Raw genomic sequence first — 20,144 nt, 5'->3', positions numbered from 1 at the left:
CTAATAGGTAATATTGTGTCAGTGTCATAGGTCAAAAAACAGTGGAATGCAATGCCTGATATTGCATATGCAGGGTTGGTTAATATGACCATACACTGCATATTATGAGATGATCATGAGCTTTGCCACCATGTTCATCCTGTGGTATGAATGGTATTTTAGTATCTATGGATGTAGTGGGTCATTGCAAGCAATTATGAATTTGTATACGAGTTTGGTTTTTTGCATTAATGTGATTAAGTACTTTGATTTGCCACTTATTTAGTTCAATGGATTTCTGTGTGGTTATTTTATTAATTATTCAGTTTTCCACGTGTATAGCCTACTGATATCACTAGATACAGGTATTTATTCATGTGTCTCAATCCTAACACCTTCTAATTATTAAACAAAACCATTTGACATGTCACAACAAGTGAAACTCATGATATTACGCATGGCTTAACAAACAGCACAGGTATTCTCAAACACAGTGTGCTTCTGAAGCCTAACACTGTCCCACTATCTGATACTAGCTCCACAGTAGGCTATCTAGTTGCATCTCATGTTGTAAAGTCTCCTCCTATCAGGGTATCAACATTTCTTGCAGTCTTTCAGCCGTGTAGTTTCAGGTATTATACCCCAAACCCTTTTGTTCTGTGTTTGGGCGAGATGTCTAACAAGAAAACTTGATTCCAATTCAACCAGTCAAACCTGAACAGGTAACCTAAATGGGGGATTTTGCCTTTGAACGCTGAGCAGTTGCTTTAGTAATACTTCCATTCCAGAACACTAATCCTCTGTATAGGCATTGTACTGAGGCTGCAGCGTATATTCATTTTCTTTCTGTGGCTGACTGTCCTTAGCTTCACTATTCAAATAGAGCCTGATTTACATTTTCTTCTCATATTACACAACTATAGGTAGGACAATGATTCGTTGAGCTGGAGCTCAGTCTCTCCCCAGTTGGCTGGATTGTACACGTCAGCAGTCAATATGTTGCAGCCAAGATGTATCATAGTCCAATGATCCTCTTCCTGGTACGAGCGCGTTGACACATTACACCTAGTTTACGGGGGTAAGTGAAATTACGGTAGGCTAACCGCAGAGTGTTAGCTTGTCTTTATTAACATTAAACTATCGTATAAGTTGTACACAACGCTCACTTAGTCGGTTTGCTTTGTTCGACTTTTTCTACAGGTGGCAACAAAAAAAAACAAGCGGCTGAAGCGACTCTCGCTAATGACACGGTTTTGAAGTGGAAAGACGGTCTGGCGAGACGAGAATCAGCCATCAGGACAAGTTTGACATCTGCTTTAAGGCGCGTCACGAGTCGTCGGGCTGTTTCTTACGAAGGCTGGAGTTTTACCGCACGAGGAGACATTGTTTCACAAACATGTTCACCGTGGAGACGCGCGAGATAAGGTGAATGAAAGCCACCGCTGTTGTCCCAAACTTGTTTGTACTTTGAGAAAATGAGGTTCCGGCTTCTCAAAAAGAATCTGCTCGCGCTGTTGGGGGTTTCCTTAATAGTGGTGACTCTCCTGTTTTCAACGCGCGTGTTTTTAATTTCCGATGATGATGATACAAGTGGATCTAGTCCCGCCGGGCGCGGAGGTCAGGAAACGCATTGTGGTGACACGGTGAAGTTTAACTTCGGTTCGCTGCCAGCATTGGGTCTGTCCGTTTTCAATGCCAATTACAAGCAGTGTGTCCATAATGCGGATAAGTTTCCTGGAGAGCCCCAACTGGTGCTGGTTGTGCAGGTCCACAACAGGCCTGAATACCTCAGACTGCTCATCAAGTCACTGCAGAAAGCTGCTGAGGTCCACAGCTTCCTCCTCATCTTTAGCCATGACTATATTTCAGAGGAAATAAACGCCATTGTGCAAGGGATAACTTTCTGCAAAGTATTGCAAATTTATTTCCCTTTCAGCACTCAGCTGTATCCCAGTGAGTTTCCCGGACAGGATCCACGAGACTGCCCTCGAGACATATCCAAGGACAACGCTCTAAAAACAGGATGCCTCAATGCAGAACACCCTGACTCCTATGGACACTACAGGGAGGCCTTCATTACTCAAACCAAACACCACTGGTGGTGGAAATTGCACTTTGTGTGGGAGCGAGTGCAGGCAATGCAGGGCTACAGCGGTTTTGCAATCTTTCTGGAGGAGGATAACTACATCTTACCTGACTTTTTCCATTTCTATAAATCAATGATAGCGTTCAGGACGAGCAGCTGTCCAGATTGTGACATGCTGGCTTTGGGTAACCATAACAGCCTGACTGAGTTTTCCAGACTGTCCAACAAGGTGTTGACCACTGGGTGGATGTCCACTAAACACAACATAGGCATGGCCATCTCCAGGGAGGTGTACTACAAGCTGATGGGCTGCAACAACGAATTCTGCACCTATGATGATTACAACTGGGACTGGACTCTGCAGCACCTCTCTGGAGCCTGCATATCGAAGCCCCTCAAAGTGCTTGTGGCGCAGGGCTCCAGGGTTCTCCACACAGGAGACTGTGGCCTTCACCAGAAAGAAAACTGCAGGCCAGAGTGGGCCTCGCAGAGGGTTGAGGAGGGCCTTCAAGCGGCCAAGGACGGCCTGTTTCCCCCATCTCTTGTCCTCGGTGGTGCAGAAGCAGTGGAGCACAAGGCACACATGAAGAACGGAGGATGGGGAGACATTCGAGACCATATTCTATGCAAGAACTACGCCAAACGTCTTTGAACGTTTCTCTAACTGATATGGGTGAAATGTTCATTAGTATTGTGCAGATGTGCCATTCATACACAACGTTTCAGGGTCTCAGAGGGTGCAGTGGGTTGTGTTTTTACTTAGTGTATTAATGTTGTCTTCCAGCGAGGTCTTCAATAACGTGGACCAACACGAGTCAAGAATGTTGCATGTGCACAGCTAGATATCAGCTTGTCTTAAAATCTTTAAAAAAAAAAACACAGTTGCCAAAGACTTTCTTGATGTTTGTGTCAGTGTATGAAGTATGCTAGCTCACCATCACCAGGTTTGTTTATCTCTGGTTGTCTTTCATGCCAAAACATTAGATTAAATTTTTTTTTGCACAGTGATGGGAAATAGGAGTAAACTATATCAGTGTGCATATTAGCAGACGGTAATTTGCAATTTTATGTGCAAATATATTTTCTTGACTGAGAGCAAAGCACAGAATGTAGTTTATTCACAAGAAGGTCAATGTGTTAGTGTATGTGGAATTAATTGCATTGCTTTTATAAACCATTCAATTGCAGTTTTTTTTGTGTTTTTTTTTACATGTGCTTTTTTTTCCTGGTACGATTTTTAAGTGCAACAACAAAAAAAGAACATGTAGTGTACAGGCTTAAAGGTTTATCAAAATGTGTATGACAATCTTATATGTAATAGGAAAGCTGTAGCTTACAGTTTGTTTTTAAGTTGACCGTTTAGTGTCAAAATGATTTCATGCGCATAACAGAATTTGCGTTACTGAGTGTAACCTTCACTTTCTGTCTGTTATAACCAGGGGTCTTTTATTGAGGCGAGTTCAACTGACACCACTTAATCAGTCTCCTGCTCCTCGCTGTATCGACCTGCAGTTGCAACAACGAGAGCTGGCTTGATCATAGATATATATTTTTTTCCTTTTGGTTATGACTGTATATTTGCTTTCTGATAGGTGGAAAGTGACCTTTTGGAGTCTTGTTCAAGAGCTTTCGTCAACATCAGGGTCATCTGTGTCATTCTGTGTTTCTCAATTTGCACCTTTTTTTTATTATTAGAATTAATTTTGGGTTATAACATCCAGATGAAAACAGAATGCTTTGTATTGGAATGTTACAAAAAGGAAGGACATGTTCCTTTTTCTGGCATTCATTCAATAGTTTGTGAATAGATATCCCACTATAGCTGAAGTTATCTTTTTACAGTGTAAAACAATGAGAAAATATGCATATTGCAGAAGGCTTGATGATGCTATTATGCCTTAAAGCTGACCAAAAGTACCTTCTGACTGTTCCTTTGTGCCTAAACTTGTTTTTAAGACATTTTAAATGGTGCACTGATAACATTGTTGTTGACCAAGTACTTACATGTGTCCGTCAATGTTGGGGACTTGCACTTCCCCCGATGCATAGTTTTGACATATGTTGAGGGGAAATGGAATGTGAATGTTAATTTCACAGAAATCTTTAATTGTACAATCAGGAAAAAATTTATGTACAATGACTCACTTGGCTATCTTGTAACAAGTGACAGTGGCTACAGACAAGTGGTTTAAACTGAAACTGGTGGACATCAGTGTGCTTTGTGGAGATTCCTTTTCATGAAATATGAATTTAATGTGATAATGAGATCAATTCTGTTTTATGTTGAAAAGGACAATGGATTCTTAAGGAACATGACAAAGATCTACTTTGTAAAAAACACTTTCTCTGGCATGTGTGTATGTACAGTATTTGGGTTTGTTTGATTCCTTAGTGGGGGAGATGTACACATGTTGAGAATGCGAAACTTAATGTTTGCCAAATGGGGGGGAATAAAAGGCTGAATTTAATTGTGTCATCGTTAAACAATAACTAACAGTTTTTACAGGTCGCATATTTATTATGAACTTACAGGTAACTATAATTTCTTGGAGCGGTTTCCTGGATTTTATTTTTCTTTGGTCTAATTGAGACAGTGTTCAGTGGGTACACTCGAGTTAATACCCAGGTCATTACACAGCATTGTTAACTGAAAATACAGTCTGTTGACATGCAAGCATACAGTGTCTGTTGTTTGTTATTTTAGCAGTTCTTTAAAAGTTGTCTAAAAGTCAACAGCTGCTCAACACAACAAATTAAACTTGGATAACCCTGAAGACGTAGCCTTGTGGTTTGCTTATAATTTGTACCAAATTAGTTATTTCCTGGAAAAATAAGAAAGAAATAATGAGGAATTCCAGGCAGACTATCACTGTCTGATCTGCCACCTGTTAAAAATAGTCAGATCACGGGCACGTTTGAGGCCTTTTGAGCTGCTGAACCCTGAACAAAAGAGAGGCTGCTCAGAGATCTGAGGTATGTACCTCAGTCATGTGACTGAACCCTGCTTCCATTGGTCAGCTTTTACTCCGTGTTTATTTCCGGAAGTAAGTTGTCAGTGTCAGACTTTCCGTAAGGAGTATTAAACCTCCAATCTACAGAGCCGGAACGACAGGTAAACCATTAAACTTATACTATATTTAAATTAGTATTTAGTAGTGTTATAAGTCAGTTGCCGCGACGATTCAGTTTAGTAAATCGTGTTTATGGTTCTAGATGTAGCCACTGTTAGCCATTAACGTTAGCTGTTATAAAGTTAGCTTACGTAATGGACTTTTGTCTATAGCAGACAGACATACAGTTATTAAAAACACCATTCATAGAAAGCCCAACGCCAGAGTGTATAATTATTTCAGCAACGTAACATTGGGGATGGGCAAAGAGAGAGTGCTAACACGGCTAGCGAGCTAACGTTACACCGACGGTATCGGTCAAATGACGTTAGCCGAGATGACCCACGCTAGCTAACGCTCCTTACTTTAATAAATAACTTGACTCACTAAAATACACTGTTTGGGCGGCAACTCATTCCACTATATCCAAAATATAATACCAGAAATATAACGCACTCATGAGCTCCTTGTCATCCTGTATTTTTCAACCTGTTTAGGTGTGTCTTTATCACAGGATGGCACATTGGTTTCACAGAAACCCACTGAAGGCAACAGCGCCCGTGTCCTTTAATTTTTATGGAGTGGCAGGGAGCCCCGCTGCCAACAAGATATGCAAGTATGTCTTATCTCCAGTTAATACATTGTTATCAGATTGTATGGTGACTATGACCATGAACACATATGACATTAATAGTGCATAGTTTTTGCCTTGTCTCCTTAGGTGCTCTCATGATGATATAATGTCCTGTGCCTTAGAAGATGGCAATGTGTTGTTGGATATAATCACTCTCTAATATTCTAATGATCACCGGGTCTTTAGAGCATCAATTGATTGCTTTTTGTTTGACACATTCAGTGACCTGAGGACAACCAGGGCGAGACTGCTGGAGATGTTCACCGATGTCACCTGCAACCCCGAGATCATGAAAAATGCCACAGATGCGTACTTCTCCCTCCTACAAGGTATGTTTACATTCCAGCAAAATCACAATATGGTGCAGTATCCAGATAACAAATCGGAGCTGGAATTCATGATAAAGGTAAAATGTGTCACAACGTGTAATTTTACAGATGCCCCGGCCTACTTTTCATATTCTCCAGATGTAAAGGAACAGACAAAAGTTAGAGAACCCTTTAAAATGCAGTGATGCCTGTCCCTAAGTCAGTATGTACAAACTCGTGCTCTTCAGTCAAACATTGTTCAAGCCAACAGAGCTTTTTTATTTTAGTCATCTGTATTATTTACATTTGATGAAATTTGTTGAGTTTGATCAAGCTGCTAGAGAATTAAAACATTGTATGTGATTCTGTCAGACAGAGTGGAATAAAATCAGTTTCTAACCTTTAAGATACTCAATGGAAAATTAATGGGGAAAACTAGGTGTTAAAGAGTTAACTTATCAGAAGGTCGGCGGTTCGATCCCCCAGTCTCCAAGTCAGTCTCCTTGGGCAAGATACTGGACCCCACATTTCACCCGATGGCATATGTCTGCCATCGGTGTGTGAATGTATAACAAAGCAGGCAGTGGTACACAATCTGACATCAAACACAGCAGATAGCGGCACCCACTCTGACGTCGCAAGGCAAAGATTCAGGTTTTACAGTCTACACAACAACACTGCAACAAGCGTTTCTTAAAATCTTCAGGCTGGCAGGGGTTTTCAAAAATGTTTGGTTTCAGTGACCAGATGCTGAGTTTCCGTGTGGACGAACGGCCTAACCGCGTAGAAAAACTCGCGGTTTTGAAAATACCCATGTAGACAGTAAAAGTAAATACTATAATGGCTTTCTATTATTAATTATCGTAAACTGTGTTTCTCTTTGTTTGCCCTCTAACATTACATTCATTCATTTGATTTTGCTTTGCACCTAACCAGCTGCTTCTCTCTTTAAATATTGGTTCATGATACAATAGGCTTAATCGTGTCCTTGGATGGAACTACACAGGAAAACAAGATGAGGTTCTTCCAGAACTTCAAGTGGACTGACACTTTACAAGGAAATATACCAAGGTAAAAACACAGAGTGGATACTTCCAGCCTAAGTGGAAGCATCATTATTTAGTTTTTATGGTTGCAGGGCACTGTTAAGTGGATGGGAAGTGCTTTCCAGGAGGCCATTAACCAACTCTTTAAAAGATGTTTCATTCATTTTTGAATTGCGGGGTGTTGCAAGTAATACTTGTTTAGGAGTTCTGGTCAGAACTGATCGCTAAACACTTGAATAACATTCAGAAACACAGAAAAGAAGTCTATTATTGTAACTCACAAGTTGAATATTAAACGCACAGATAAATATAACATCAGTGTTATCTACTATGTCATTGGGTCTAATCGTCACAGCAATGCTGACCACACGTAACCCAGCTCTGTGTTGCTCATTCAGTTGTACCACAAAGGCTTACAGGACATAAACAGACTTTCTGATTAGTGGTTACCCTGCAAAACCAGCAGCTACAGTGAGCTGTGTCTTGTACGTGCACATTTCTAATCTTAGCATTGTCGACTTGTGTGTCTGTATAACCCACTGTCTCTCCTTCCAGTGCCCAGCAGGATGCAATCTTTGAACTGGTCTCCATGGCCTTCAATGTAGCTCTCTGGTACACCAAGTTTGCCTCAAGACTAGCAGGGAAAGAAAAGTATGTGCTTTACTGTCTGATGTTAAGTCAGTTTGATTGATTTATAGATGTTTAAAAATTGTACATTTGTTTGTTACTATACTACTAAATATTTGTTACTGTCATGTTTTCCTGTTCAATAGCATAACGGAGCCTGAAGCTAAAGATGTTCACCGGAGCTTGAAAGTTGCTGCTGGTATATTCAAAAACCTCAAGGTGAGATACATGTACAGAAAAGTCTTCTTCCTAACTTATTATATAGCTGTAGGACCCCCCCCTCCTTCCTTTTTGGTGCTGTTACTTTGATACTGACATGTTATTTCTACGGTATACATAAGAACTAAAGTCATTGTTCGCTAATATCTGTTTTGTGTGATGAATTAATATTGATTAGAGATATATTTGGAAATACCAGAATTCTTCACAGTTGAAACTAAATAAAGCACATTTTATTAAAGTCCTCTCAAATGACCCCAACATTCCATTTTACAAAAAGCTTGGTGCAAATCAGACTTTGAAAACCTGCTGTAAAATGTAAAAAGCCATAACAAGGAGATTTTGCACTTCTTGTTCCTTTACTTCCCCTGCAGCACACAAGCCCCAGTCAGATTGCTACAGCCTCTCAAACGCAAAGCAAAAGCAAAGAAATGCACCAATTAATAATACACCAATGACTTGAAAGCTGATTTTTGAAATGGCCTATATTTTGGGCATGTTTGCAACAGGAGGTCCACATCCCTCGTCTCATCACCCCAGCCGAAAAGGGCCGGGACCTGGAGCCCAGAGTGATTGATGCATATATCATCCAGTGCCAAGCAGAGGCGCAAGAAGGTAAAGTAGCTCGTTGTGTCAGACATATTTCTATTAGACTAAAACACCTTCTTTCTTATTACTGTTAGCTTTTTTGGGGAAACAATTGTTTTAAATCTTCTTAAATACTCCCTGAGCTTTGCTACAGAGGTGTATATTTCTTTACTTGCTGAGACAATTAATTAATTAAGTTTTTTATGATCTATTTCTCTTTTTTAAAGTGACCATCGCCAGAGCGATTGAACTGAAGCACAATGCCACACTCATTGCAGCGCTGGCATTTGAGACAGCAAACTTCTATCAGAAAGCTGGTCAGTATTTTGGCACTTGTGATTTTGAAAATGTCTGTTGAAGGATTACAGTGCTCAGTAAATGTTGGCAATCATTCAAGAAAATGTAAGCGTGCTCGAGTTAGCCACAGGCTAGTTTTCATTGGCAGTCCACTTGCCAGATGTTATTAGGCATCCTAAAATAGTAAACTGTTCTTTCTTTCCTTAATGGTAGTTTTGTGTACATGCAACAACCACAGTTGTTGTGGATGGGTGTGAGACCTGGGAAGTCCTTATCAGTGATGCACACGTGAAAGTAAAATAGTATGAATCCTTACTTTTAGCATTTATTCATTCTAATCACCAACACATGAACACAGTACAAGGTGCATACTGTAGCTGGTGTAGTTTAAGTTCAGTTGTGAAGCACAATTTCACATTTAATTTTTGTTTTACATGGAGATAAAATATTATTATTATTATTACAACGTTTTCTGACGGTCATGTTAGCACATGTTAGTACAGCAGCACTATGAGAAATCCTGTCCTGAGTATCATAAGCTCTTGAAGCAAGTCATGTGCGTTTGTGTCTGGTAGTGCCCTTGTGGATCAATATCTAGTCAAATCAAAAATCCAAACATCTTGTAAAACTGACACAGAGAGCAAACTGCTCTCTGTGTCAGCTTGATCAACTATGATGTTGAAATAGACCTTTCCATAGGCTTTCTCTGGGACCTAGAACCTGGGAAGGAATAATCCCTCACTGGCCCTTAAAAGGCGTGAGGCCCTGTGCTTCTGCACCACTCGCACACCCCATGTGACATCTATGGTAATAATCTGAAATGCTCTCTCGGTCAGTCACCAAACAGAAGCTATGACAGGCTATTAAAGTCAGTATTTCTGTCTGCAGACCACACGTTGAACACGTTGGAGCCAGAGTGCAGTAGCAAGTGGAGGAAGTATTTTCAGCTGAAGCAGCACTTTTACATGGCTTACGTAAGTTAATGCATATCCTAATGCATTTCACAGTACTTTTATTTATGTAAAGTTACCTCACTAAACATACGTGCTTTGGATGAAACCAGTTTATCTTTACTAAGAAGAAAAATGACAGATCAGGCTCTTGATTATACTCATTCATTCTGTTTGCAGGCATACTGCTATCATGGTCAGACGCTGCTGGCGAGTGACAAGTGTGGTGAGGCTATAAGATCTCTCCAGGAGGCAGAAAAGTGTATGTATATCTATAAAAAGTGTTGGATTTAATGCGTTAAATATGTTGTTACACCTAAAAATCTTCTTTTTAAACCACATACTGTATTTGTGCCTTTGCACATAAGTTTTTCCCCATTTCTGTGTATCTGTATGTACAGTACATTATGTACAGTGCGTTATTATGTAAGCATGTTGTGTTTAGTTTGATTTGTTTTGGTTAAGTGCATTCTGCAAAAGCCTTACACAGCATGCATCTAATTAGTCAACAGAAAAGAGCAGCAAGTAGAAAGGTTATAGTTGAAAGTATGCAGTAATGTTTAAAGGCATAATGAGTAGGATTTGTCGGTTGCAGTTTGTAAACGGACAATTCAAAGTAGGCTCCTTGAGCAAGAGCAGTGACGGTCCAGTGAGCTACAGAGTGAATGAAGATTTTTTTTTTTGGCAAATCCTTGTCATTATGCCTTTTAAGTACTTCTAGAATATATCATATGTTCACTTGAGTTCAGTAACACGTAGTTCGAGTAGGTCATGACACAGGTGTTTCCTGTGTGTTTGTTTCCTGTGTGTTCGTTTCCTGTGTGTTGCTGCACTGTTTTTGGTCACATCTCGTCATGAAATCAAGATGCATGTTTATTCCTTGCTACCCTTTGCTGCCTGGCTTTCTTTTGTATTAACACGAAGACTTCTCTGTTTAGGTTACTCCCGCGCCGAGGCGTTGTGTAAAGAGTATCGTCAGACCAAAGGCCCCGGCACCACAGCCAAACCATCAGAGCAGCTGTTCTTCCTCAAACTGGGCGGTGTCATTAAAAATACACTGGAGAAGTGCCAGAGAGAAAATGGCTTCATGTGAGTCAGTCAGGCAAGACACAGAGAGCAGACATATATTGTTTGTTACATTGTATATTTTAGTGGAAGTTTTATGTATTTATACAAGTTCAGATGTGCAAGAATATGTATTTTGTTTGGCCTTTAATTGTGGCCAGCCTAATACCCATGCTGTCTGATCAGCATCTTGATATGCCACACCTGTGAGGTGGATGGATTATCTCGGCAAAGGAGAAGTGTTCACAGATATTTACAGATTTGTGAACAATATTTGAAAGAAGTAGGCCTTTTGTGTGCATAGAGAAAGTCTTAGATCTTTGAGTTCAGTTCATGATGAATGCGGGCAAAGACAAAAGTGTTGCGTTTATAATTTTTTTTCAGTGTATTTAAGTTCAGATGTGCAAGAATATCTATTTTCATTGTCATTTATATTATATATTAATTATCCCATTTATTTTGTTGCATTGATGGCAACAATGGCTGAGGACAGCTGATAGAATTTTTTTACTTTTGACTTTTCGATCTCAACGCTAGGAAAGATACTTTTAAAATGGGAACTGAGCATGGGAACTCTTTTTCAGTGTAGCATGCAAGTGCTAAACTGAAACCAGACTATGCCCTTGTTTATCAAGCACATTAACTTTTCTATGATTTTAATAATAATTTTCTCAACCATGTGCACACTTTTAGTTGGCTATGCATACAGCATCTTTCCCAGTTGTAAAAAAGTGGCAGACATCAACATCGTCAAAACTTGAACATCTACTCTTAAACACAACACTTAAACACTACCCCTTTTAAATCATAACTTTGGACATATTTCCTCAGATACTTCCACAAGGTCCCAGCTGAGGCGCCCCAGCTGGAGTTGAAGGCGAGTTACGGCCTGGCTGAGCCAGTCCCATTCGAGCTGCCGCCTCTCGCTGAGCTGTGCACTGCTGAAGTCTATGCCACCTTTGACCTGACCAAGGGAGCCAAAAATGAAAAGGTACTGCAGCTTCAACAAAGTCCGGATGACCTAATGAAATCTTTATTCCCATTAAATAATAGTCTACATCTGTTTCTGAGGCTGTGTTGTTCCATTATCTGTGTTATTTTTACTTTAACCCCAGGCCAAACCCAAGGAGGAGGAGGTGAAACCAGTGAAGGAGCCAGATTTGAAGCCTCAGAAGGACACGGGCTGTGTCGTCTCCTAAACTTTCCACAGATTGCATTTTCAGCCTCATGCTTCAGAACCATCTATTGTAATGATGGCATCCATATTTCTTTCATATAAACCTCCACAGGACAAATGTATTTTTTTGGGTAATATTAATCCATGGTGTTTTACCATCTATGCTGAAACATGTGTATTGTATTTGGGTATCCATGCATCTAAACTACAGCCAGTCACTTCACAGAAGCTCACCGCTTCTCATAACCTTAAACATTTTAAAAGTTATTTCAAGATGGAATATTAGTAATTAAATGTTAGCTGAAAGAATTACATGAGGTAATTTCAAAGTAGAACGATTAAAATAAAAAAGCCTTATGGGCGAAGTAGTTATTAATGGTGCCTTTGGCTGCAATGTAAACCTGTAAACTGTGGCCCCCTTACAGAAGCGTCTGGTGTTTAACCTTCTTGGGACTGTAGTGCTCTGGCCTGAATATAGATGACTCAAATAATGGGAACTGGCTCATTAAACACGCTGAAAAGTATTGATAAAAAAGACATAATAAATTGAAAAGTTTACCACTACATGGAATATGATGAAACCATCCTAAATGAGTACTTATAGGCTGTACTATCTACAGTATACTACAATATGTTTGGATAATTTGAATGCATTTCAAGTTGAGATTTGTTCAGAACTTCCTCATAAAACACTGGGAGGGAGCATTTGGTTTGTTTCAGCTGTAGGAGTTTACAATCAATATTTGATTTAGATCACAACATATGTACTGTAGTTACTTTTGTACATGACATGACATAGCCTTTTTCTTTTTTACCTCTACTATTCATTTAGGAAAACTTTACTACTTACACAAGGTTAAATCATTCTTTTCTGTGCTTCAGTATTCTGTGATATATCCCTTTATTATAGTACTTCTTAATTTATTTCTATTGTAATGTCATGATATTTTAGTTGAGAACTTTAAACACTTTAAAAAAAACAAACATACAGTTCTGTGTGACTCCAATCATATGTTTTCGGTGATGTTGTTTTTCATGTTTCAGTGGACACACCAAAATACCTGCTGAAACATACAGTAAAAAGCTTTCTCTTGTAAACTGTTCTGTTGCTGAGAGTGCTGTTGTCAATAGTTGTACATTTTTTTTATTGTACATTTATTGAGTGTTGTCCCCTTCCTTAAAAGAGAGCGTTATCAGATCCCATGGCGGGGCGGGTGGGCACATGAACATCCTGGTCTAAAATACTTTGATGTGCTGTTAAAGTGCTGCTCCTGCTTTTTCACAGAATTTGCCACACTCCCTCTTTCAGAATAAAGTCATGTTGGTTAAAGCAGAGCTATCAACTACTGGAAACTTGTATAAACTGTAATATACTGCCCACTTGTGCTCATTTATGTCCCTACATGTATATTAGCTTTCCTGAGTTAGACACCAACAGTAGTGACAAGCAGATAAGCTCACTGAGTTTCTTTACAGCACATTTTAACACCTTTGGATTCTATACTCAGGTGTGCTGGGATTTCAGTGGAGATCTAAAGAAATTATAATGGTGAAGGCATTTAATTATTGTTCATTATACCTGGAACAGCAAATTTAATATTGTAGAAATCAGACAATACTAGTCTTTTATGGTCTTCAAGGCAACTGTTTATTAAAAGGGTGTGTCAGATCACCACGGCAGTGTAAACTCCTGTAGCTCATTATTCCTCCTCTGATGGTGTCTTTCATGTAAAATGTACTTCAAACGCTATTAAATCATCCATAAAACTCCATTCTTCTTGTGCTTACATATGTCATTACAATTATTAAATTACAGTAAGCATCATCCAATCATCTTTGTAACCTTGTTTAGGTAAGTGCTATACACATAAAGTTGTTATCATTATGTTAACGCCACCTATTTTACTAAACAAAGTTCATATTTACTGGTTAGTACTACTTTGACAGAGCTCTGTCAAGCCAAAGAAAATAACCCTGGTGATCAGGGTTATCTTGGTTCGAGTTTGGAGACAGTGAGCCTGCGTTTCAAAAACATGCAGCGTGTCCCAAATACGTTCTAAATCTATACAATATGTACTACATTCTGCACCTTGTACATGTAGCACTTAGTATACACTAAAACACTTTACCAATGAGTTAATTAAACAATGTTCTGTCAATCAAGTGACATTCTACACACAACACCGCAAGCCCAGCCCCTCAAGCCCGAGACTGACACTGATTGCGTTACAGTGGCAGCTGTCTAACTACTTGCCTGTGATAAGGTTTGTTCTGCTCTATCTGGCGTCTCAGGTTTCAAGACTGATCCTGTGTCCTGTAGTTTTTTTCCTCCACACAGGAGAGTCAGCGTGGATGGACATACAGTAGAGCCGTGGCCTGAGAAAAAGTCAACAGTGCTGCACTGGAGCGATAAAGAAAGACTTGCAGTACCTGAAGAATGAACAACAGCTACCAGGAAGTAAGTGAAGCAAGACAATGAAGCAAGACAAACAGACATATTAGCTCAGGTTGTGTTCAGTAACACTCTAGCAAAGGTGTAAGTTAACTTTCAACAACTGTTTGAAAGTTGTGACCAGACATTGGTGAATCTTCACTCTGGAGCCCGATGCAGTCTGTGTATAAAAGGCCTATAAAATTACAACATGATGGACGCAGATAATGAGCCACAAGGACAATGCGTTCATTAGAATGCAAACAAAAAGTTGATGTATATTCCTGTCCTATCTGGTAGACATCACTAGGCATCCAGGAAACAGAGTCTGGGGATCCTGCCATGACCAAACAGAGGAGGATCATCCACTTCTCCAGCGGTGAAACTCTGGAGGAAGAAGACAGTGAGGAGGAAGAAGAGCAGCCATCAAACAGCCCTCCCTTCACAGAACCTGCAGAGAGGGTGGGACACTGTTTAAGCAAAACATGTCATGTTAGAAGTCATCGAGTAGCACTAATATCATCTGTTCTCTCTTTCTGCCTTGTCAGACTAGGTTCTCATTCAAGAATGTGGCCATACGAGTTGGGAGGATTTCACTGCTGAGTATGTAACGTGACAATTAACTACATCTGAGGCATACTAAATAAACAGTAGCCTCATTTTAGCTATGAAGAAAGTTTCACTGAGTGACCAGATGAGATATCTATGTTGTTGTGTCCCAAATTAGCTTGTGATTTCCTTGGAGAGAGACTAGCTGGTGCACTTGGTCTGAATGCAGCCAAATACCAGTACGCCATAGATCAACATCATCGGGTCCACAAGGTAATGTAAAATTTAAGAGCAACAAAACAAGCAAAAAGTTAACTCGCTTAAATAATTGTGTGATTTGCCAGGGCAGGAAATGCCAATAATACAGAAATAGTTTGCTGGTTATTTACTCCTATTTCATTCTCTGAATTTTCTCTATTTCACTCACAGACAACAAGCAGCAAAGCCACAGACCATGTCATGAAAGAACAGGCAGAGGAGATGCACATCTCTTCAGGCCTGGACAGGAGTCGTTATGGAGCAATAGGAGACGTCCGATGTCCCTCCGATTCCCAGGAGAGCTCTGCTGAGAATCACATGGAGATATATTCTGAAGGCTGTCACAACAGAGGCTATCAAGCAGATTAGGATTATTTGGAAATAAAACTAAAAGAAGACCATGATGTTAAAGCCTTTGTTTAAAGTGTACGGTACACAAAAAATAATATCATAATGCTTGCTTAAAGTATGTTGGGGCTGTTTGTAATATGGTAATTTTACAAAAAACATACAAGACAGTCTTAAAGATTTCAGGGTGTGACTGTAAAGGAGGGTGCAAGATTGAGATTGCAATTTTCTTTATGTAATCTATATAAATCGATGCATAAATTGATCATGGATGCATAAGCAGCTGGTCTGCCAAAGAGAAATGCTATGCTGCTGTTTGCTTTGTATCGAAAGGGGACCACAAAATATAGTGATAAATAAAATATACACAACCACGTGAATCGCTCACCACGTATATGAAATGGCTGATTAATGAAAATAAAAGCATTAAAAACTGCCGACGAGGATGGGATTCGAACCCACGCGTGCAGAGCACAATGGATTAGCAGTCCATCGCCTTAACCACTCGGCCACCTCGTCCACGATGCTACTAAACTGATATCGTATCATCATAAATATAGAAAACTATTTCTTGACAGGTGTTTATAATTTTACATTCACATATTCATACTCAACTTGGTCAACAAACCTGGGGTGACCTATTTAACGTTAGCTAACGTGCTAGTAAGCGATGCTAATATGCTAATAAGCCATGCTAACGTTAGCTACGACTATGTAAACTTTTAAATGTTAACGTTGTGGATAACATGTCTGTGTTATCTAACGTTATTATTAACGTTAAGTTACCCTATATTTTTCATGCCAAACAAATCACAAGACATTCGGTGTAATTAGGTTTGCGAGGTCGTTAGTTAACGTTTAGCTTACGTTTTCTGGAACACCACTCACCGTAGGTTACCTTAGCAATAACGTTAGCATAACGTTACATTGATTTCTGAATATCTTGTTTAACTCATACCACATCTATCGACAAGCTAAACGCGTTAAAAAATACAGTCTATGTTTAAAACGGGTATTCTTATAACTTAGCTGCAGTCAAGGTACGTTTTACGGTAACGTTAATGAATGTTAACAAAAGCTCTTGGACTGGTTAACGTTAATTTTGGAGAATCTAAGGACGTCATAACTTATATTACCTTAATATTTTCCACTGGAGTGAAAATGAGAAATTTCCTTGATTTTTAGAAACCCTTTTACGAAGATAGTCATTTTACAGTTCACTTTTCTTCGTTATGTTGGACTATATTTATATACATTTATTATATAGTTTTGCCTGCCTGCCGAAAATTGCATACACCTCCAAATAATGCTTTTAAACGCTGTAATATTCTTTGTAGGCTTCATCAATGGTGATAAATGATTCGAAGTATATATTTTATGAACGTTTAGTATTTTAATACACTTTGTAGAAGTACCATTCCTTGACATTCAGTAAATATATGTGGTGATAACGCTGTTTGATCAATGAGCACAGCAAAGTGTCTGAGAAGGACCCAAAGAGGTGCATAATTCGGCATCCACCTCTTTTCTCAGCTTAAATGACTGTTATCACCCATGAGGTGCATGCAGTTCTCGGCAGGCAGGCAAAATTCGACACAACACCTGTAACGTTAAAGTGTAGCCTAGTAAAACACTGTTTAGGGCGTAGTGACTGTCTACAAAGTGCAACACCGAAAAGACATAAGTTACTACAGAAATGTAGTAAGGGGCGTTTCCAGGCTCTTGAAACATTGGGGGCTTAGCCCAGCACAGGAATCTTTCATGTTTTAACCCACCCACCATTGCCGCCTACCCAAAGTAGTCTATAGCAACAATAAATTATATATATAGGCTACATTTATTATGAATTTTGTAATAACTACTGATAATAATTAACACTGATATTAATTGGGGGGTCCTCCCCCTGAAAAATGTGGGCTTTAAACACTTAATTTTCTGCATTCTGGTGAATTTCTTTGTACAAATGTATTGAGGAAATGTCTCACGTGACAATTCAAAATAAGAAGAATATAGTGTAATATAATGCACTAAGGCTGTTAGATATGTTTCTTAGTGATGGCAAGTTCGAGTCTTTTGACAGACTCGTTCATTCAAATCTTGTTTATTAAAATAAACTCATCTTTTTTTGAGTCATTTCGTTCATTTTAACTAGGCTGGTTAATGTGGCGCTGCAGCCCTCTATGTTCTCAAACATGGAAGGCTGCCTGGCTTGCTTTATTTGACAAAGTATAACGCACAAATTTACCTCTTCATTACTGTATATCATTATTATATAACCCCCCCTGGGCCCACAACCAAATCAAACCATGTAAAAACCACAGAAATATGTTGTCAATATGTAATCAACAGCCGACCTGCCTCTCATTCTCCGGCGCTGGCAGTAACTCAACCTGCCGAGTGAACGAAAGACTGAGGAGGACCCATGTGAGTGGTGAACGAGTAGTTCATTCCTCCTCCACAGTAGCTGTCACGTGACAAATGAACGACTCAAACAGACCCACAGTTGAGAGTCGTGAACTAATCAGTTCTGTTTCCTGTGCTTCCTGCTTACCACAGCCCTGTAGCCGAGATGTCACATGACAAATAAACGACTCAAACAGACCCACAGTTGAGAGTCGTGAATTAATCAATTCTGTTTCCTGTGCTGACAGAGCCCATGCAGCTGACGTGTGATGAGTGAACATCAGAGTCCAAGATCCTTCACGCATGCGTGAAAATGAACGAATCACTCACTCAGACAACCCGTTCCTCTCGAGTCATATACACGATTAGGTCTTATGAACGAAACGTTCTTTGAACGACTGAATTAGCCTAAAAATTTTTTAAATGTGCATATGGCACCTTATCACCACAATGATAAATTAGCTTATTTAATCTGAATTCAGTTAAGAATTATTTATTGATTGATTGGTGTGGGGGTCCAACCCCAGAAGATTTTGAGCATTGAACGCTTCATTTCCTGAATTCTGGAGACATTTTCTGCACCAATTTATGGTGGAAATGTCTTTATTTTTATAAAGTGAAGAACAATTGAAAATGTAAAAATGTAATAGAATGTAATGCAGTAATCAGTAGCTTATTTTTTTTTTTTTTAGCTCATATCTGTATATCAGTTATTTTTGCGCATTTGACGAATTATTTTATTTTTTGGCCCACAACACAAGAAACAGCTCGAGCAGAGGGGGAGGGAGTGGGTGCTGTAAGAGATGTGATTGGGCCAGCCCAATGTCAGTATAGGCCTATGCTTTAAGGGCCGATCGTTGGCTAAAGCCCCGGAAAACTGACCTGGCGATGCCGATGCTGTTAAGTGAAGTGTAACTGTCTCCAAAATTACCTCACACATCAAGCTCTGCTGCTGGTTAAAATAAATGCCAGTATGTTATAATTTTCAGGACACTAAACTGTATAACAGCAAAGTTTTTGAAAGTTAAAATTCCCAGAAATTATACAGTAACCCATTTTCTTTCTAACTAAGTGTTGTAAAATAACCAGCCGGATGGTCACTGATGTGGGAGGTGATTCTGGAGACACTAGGCCTACTTCTCTGTAACAGTGAAGTCTTTGAATATTTCTGTAGCAGGCATGTCTTTTCGGCCTTGCACTTTGTAGACGGTCCTTGCGCACTCATCTCACAGTAGTGATGTGCGATACTACTTAATTCCTAGACAATCCAATACCAAGTATTACCCAGGCTGGTATTGCAGATACCAATACCTATACTTTTTTAATTTTACTTTTAATTTTATTTCTAGTTTAATGTGACCTCTCCCCTCGCGTTTCTGTATTTAGAGAAATAAGGAGTAGGCTGTAGCCTTACCAATTCAAAATAATAGCTGCATAATGACAAGACATCAAACTACTGCCATATTCTTTAGTTATAATCAAAATATCCTGCTCAGAACTGCCGCTTCATAACATCACCCTATTATTGTGACAGACTTAATCTCAGATGTTTAGCCGTCACAGAGCCGTAGCGCAAGCATGACTTTGACAGGCGGAAGGAAAAGTAGTTCCTATCAACCGAGTATAATTACCATCCTGGTGACAGTAAGTAAGTACTTCTGATAAAACACACACTCACTCCAAATGACTGATTTTAGATTTCGATCCTTTTATATGAGTATCAATCCTAGAGCAGGAATCGTTGGTAGAAATATAGATAGCCTAAATAGGATCGATCTGCACATCACTATCTCACAGTCTATGCTATTTTGCATTTGTTTTAGGTGCAGTAGGGTAGATGCCATCAATCTGCATTAAGGTAGCATTTTTCTACATCATCAGAACCGGCTGCATGTAGAATCCAATTATATTTTTGGTGAAAATTAGCTTGTAAGTTAGTTTGTTGTCTACTTTACCACAGTAGCACAGATGAGTCGTTTTTGTTTCAAACATATTCGCTTATGAGTTATTGATCCAGGAAGTTCAAATCTGTGAATAGCTATATTTCCAACTTTACCGGACTTAAGAAG

The 20,144-nt window shown here is 39.4% G+C and overlaps 3 protein-coding genes and 1 non-coding gene across 5 annotated transcripts; 3 read left to right on the top strand and 1 right to left on the bottom strand.

Moving 5' to 3' along the window:
• The first annotated feature begins 684 nt into the window (after positions 1-684).
• On the top strand, positions 685-4,839 carry LOC119908417 (alpha-1,6-mannosyl-glycoprotein 2-beta-N-acetylglucosaminyltransferase). Its single transcript, XM_038726076.1, has 2 exons — positions 685-1,057; positions 1,180-4,839. The coding sequence occupies exon 2, from the start codon at positions 1,455-1,457 to the stop codon at positions 2,715-2,717; it is 1,263 nt and encodes a 420-aa protein (XP_038582004.1). The 5' UTR covers positions 685-1,057; positions 1,180-1,454; the 3' UTR covers positions 2,718-4,839.
• Positions 4,840-5,037: 198 nt separating this feature from the next.
• On the top strand, positions 5,038-13,858 carry brox (BRO1 domain and CAAX motif containing). 2 transcript variants are annotated; one of them, XM_038726077.1, is made up of 13 exons: positions 5,038-5,177; positions 5,673-5,791; positions 6,032-6,138; positions 7,092-7,188; positions 7,719-7,814; positions 7,937-8,009; positions 8,519-8,624; positions 8,825-8,914; positions 9,783-9,868; positions 10,025-10,106; positions 10,783-10,933; positions 11,741-11,900; positions 12,025-13,858. In XM_038726077.1, exons 2-13 carry the CDS (start codon positions 5,691-5,693, stop codon positions 12,106-12,108), a joined length of 1,233 nt encoding a protein of 410 aa, XP_038582005.1. In that variant the 5' UTR covers positions 5,038-5,177; positions 5,673-5,690; the 3' UTR covers positions 12,109-13,858. The 2 variants fall into 2 exon arrangements, with proteins under 2 accessions (XP_038582005.1, XP_038582006.1); XM_038726078.1 differs by having other exon boundaries at positions 5,066-5,177; positions 5,690-5,791.
• A 441-nt stretch (positions 13,859-14,299) lies between these two features.
• On the top strand, positions 14,300-16,017 carry LOC119908419 (protein FAM177A1). Its single transcript, XM_038726079.1, has 5 exons — positions 14,300-14,544; positions 14,818-14,979; positions 15,066-15,120; positions 15,245-15,339; positions 15,496-16,017. The coding sequence occupies exons 1-5, from the start codon at positions 14,524-14,526 to the stop codon at positions 15,691-15,693; spliced, it is 531 nt and encodes a 176-aa protein (XP_038582007.1). The 5' UTR covers positions 14,300-14,523; the 3' UTR covers positions 15,694-16,017.
• Positions 16,018-16,109: 92 nt separating this feature from the next.
• trnas-gcu lies at positions 16,110-16,191 on the bottom strand. Its single transcript has one exon. It is a non-coding gene; the product is annotated as a tRNA-Ser (tRNA).
• Between the last annotated feature and the right edge of the window lie 3,953 nt (positions 16,192-20,144).

The sequence above is a fragment of the Micropterus salmoides genome, unplaced genomic scaffold, assembly GCF_014851395.1.
Source record: "Micropterus salmoides isolate LMB-PRFRI ecotype aquatic unplaced genomic scaffold, ASM1485139v1 Ms_hic_scaffold_18, whole genome shotgun sequence".
NCBI lineage: Eukaryota > Metazoa > Chordata > Actinopteri > Centrarchiformes > Centrarchidae > Micropterus > Micropterus salmoides.
Note: the sequence above shows the minus strand (reverse complement) of the source record. Positions and strands in the feature narration are given on the sequence as shown.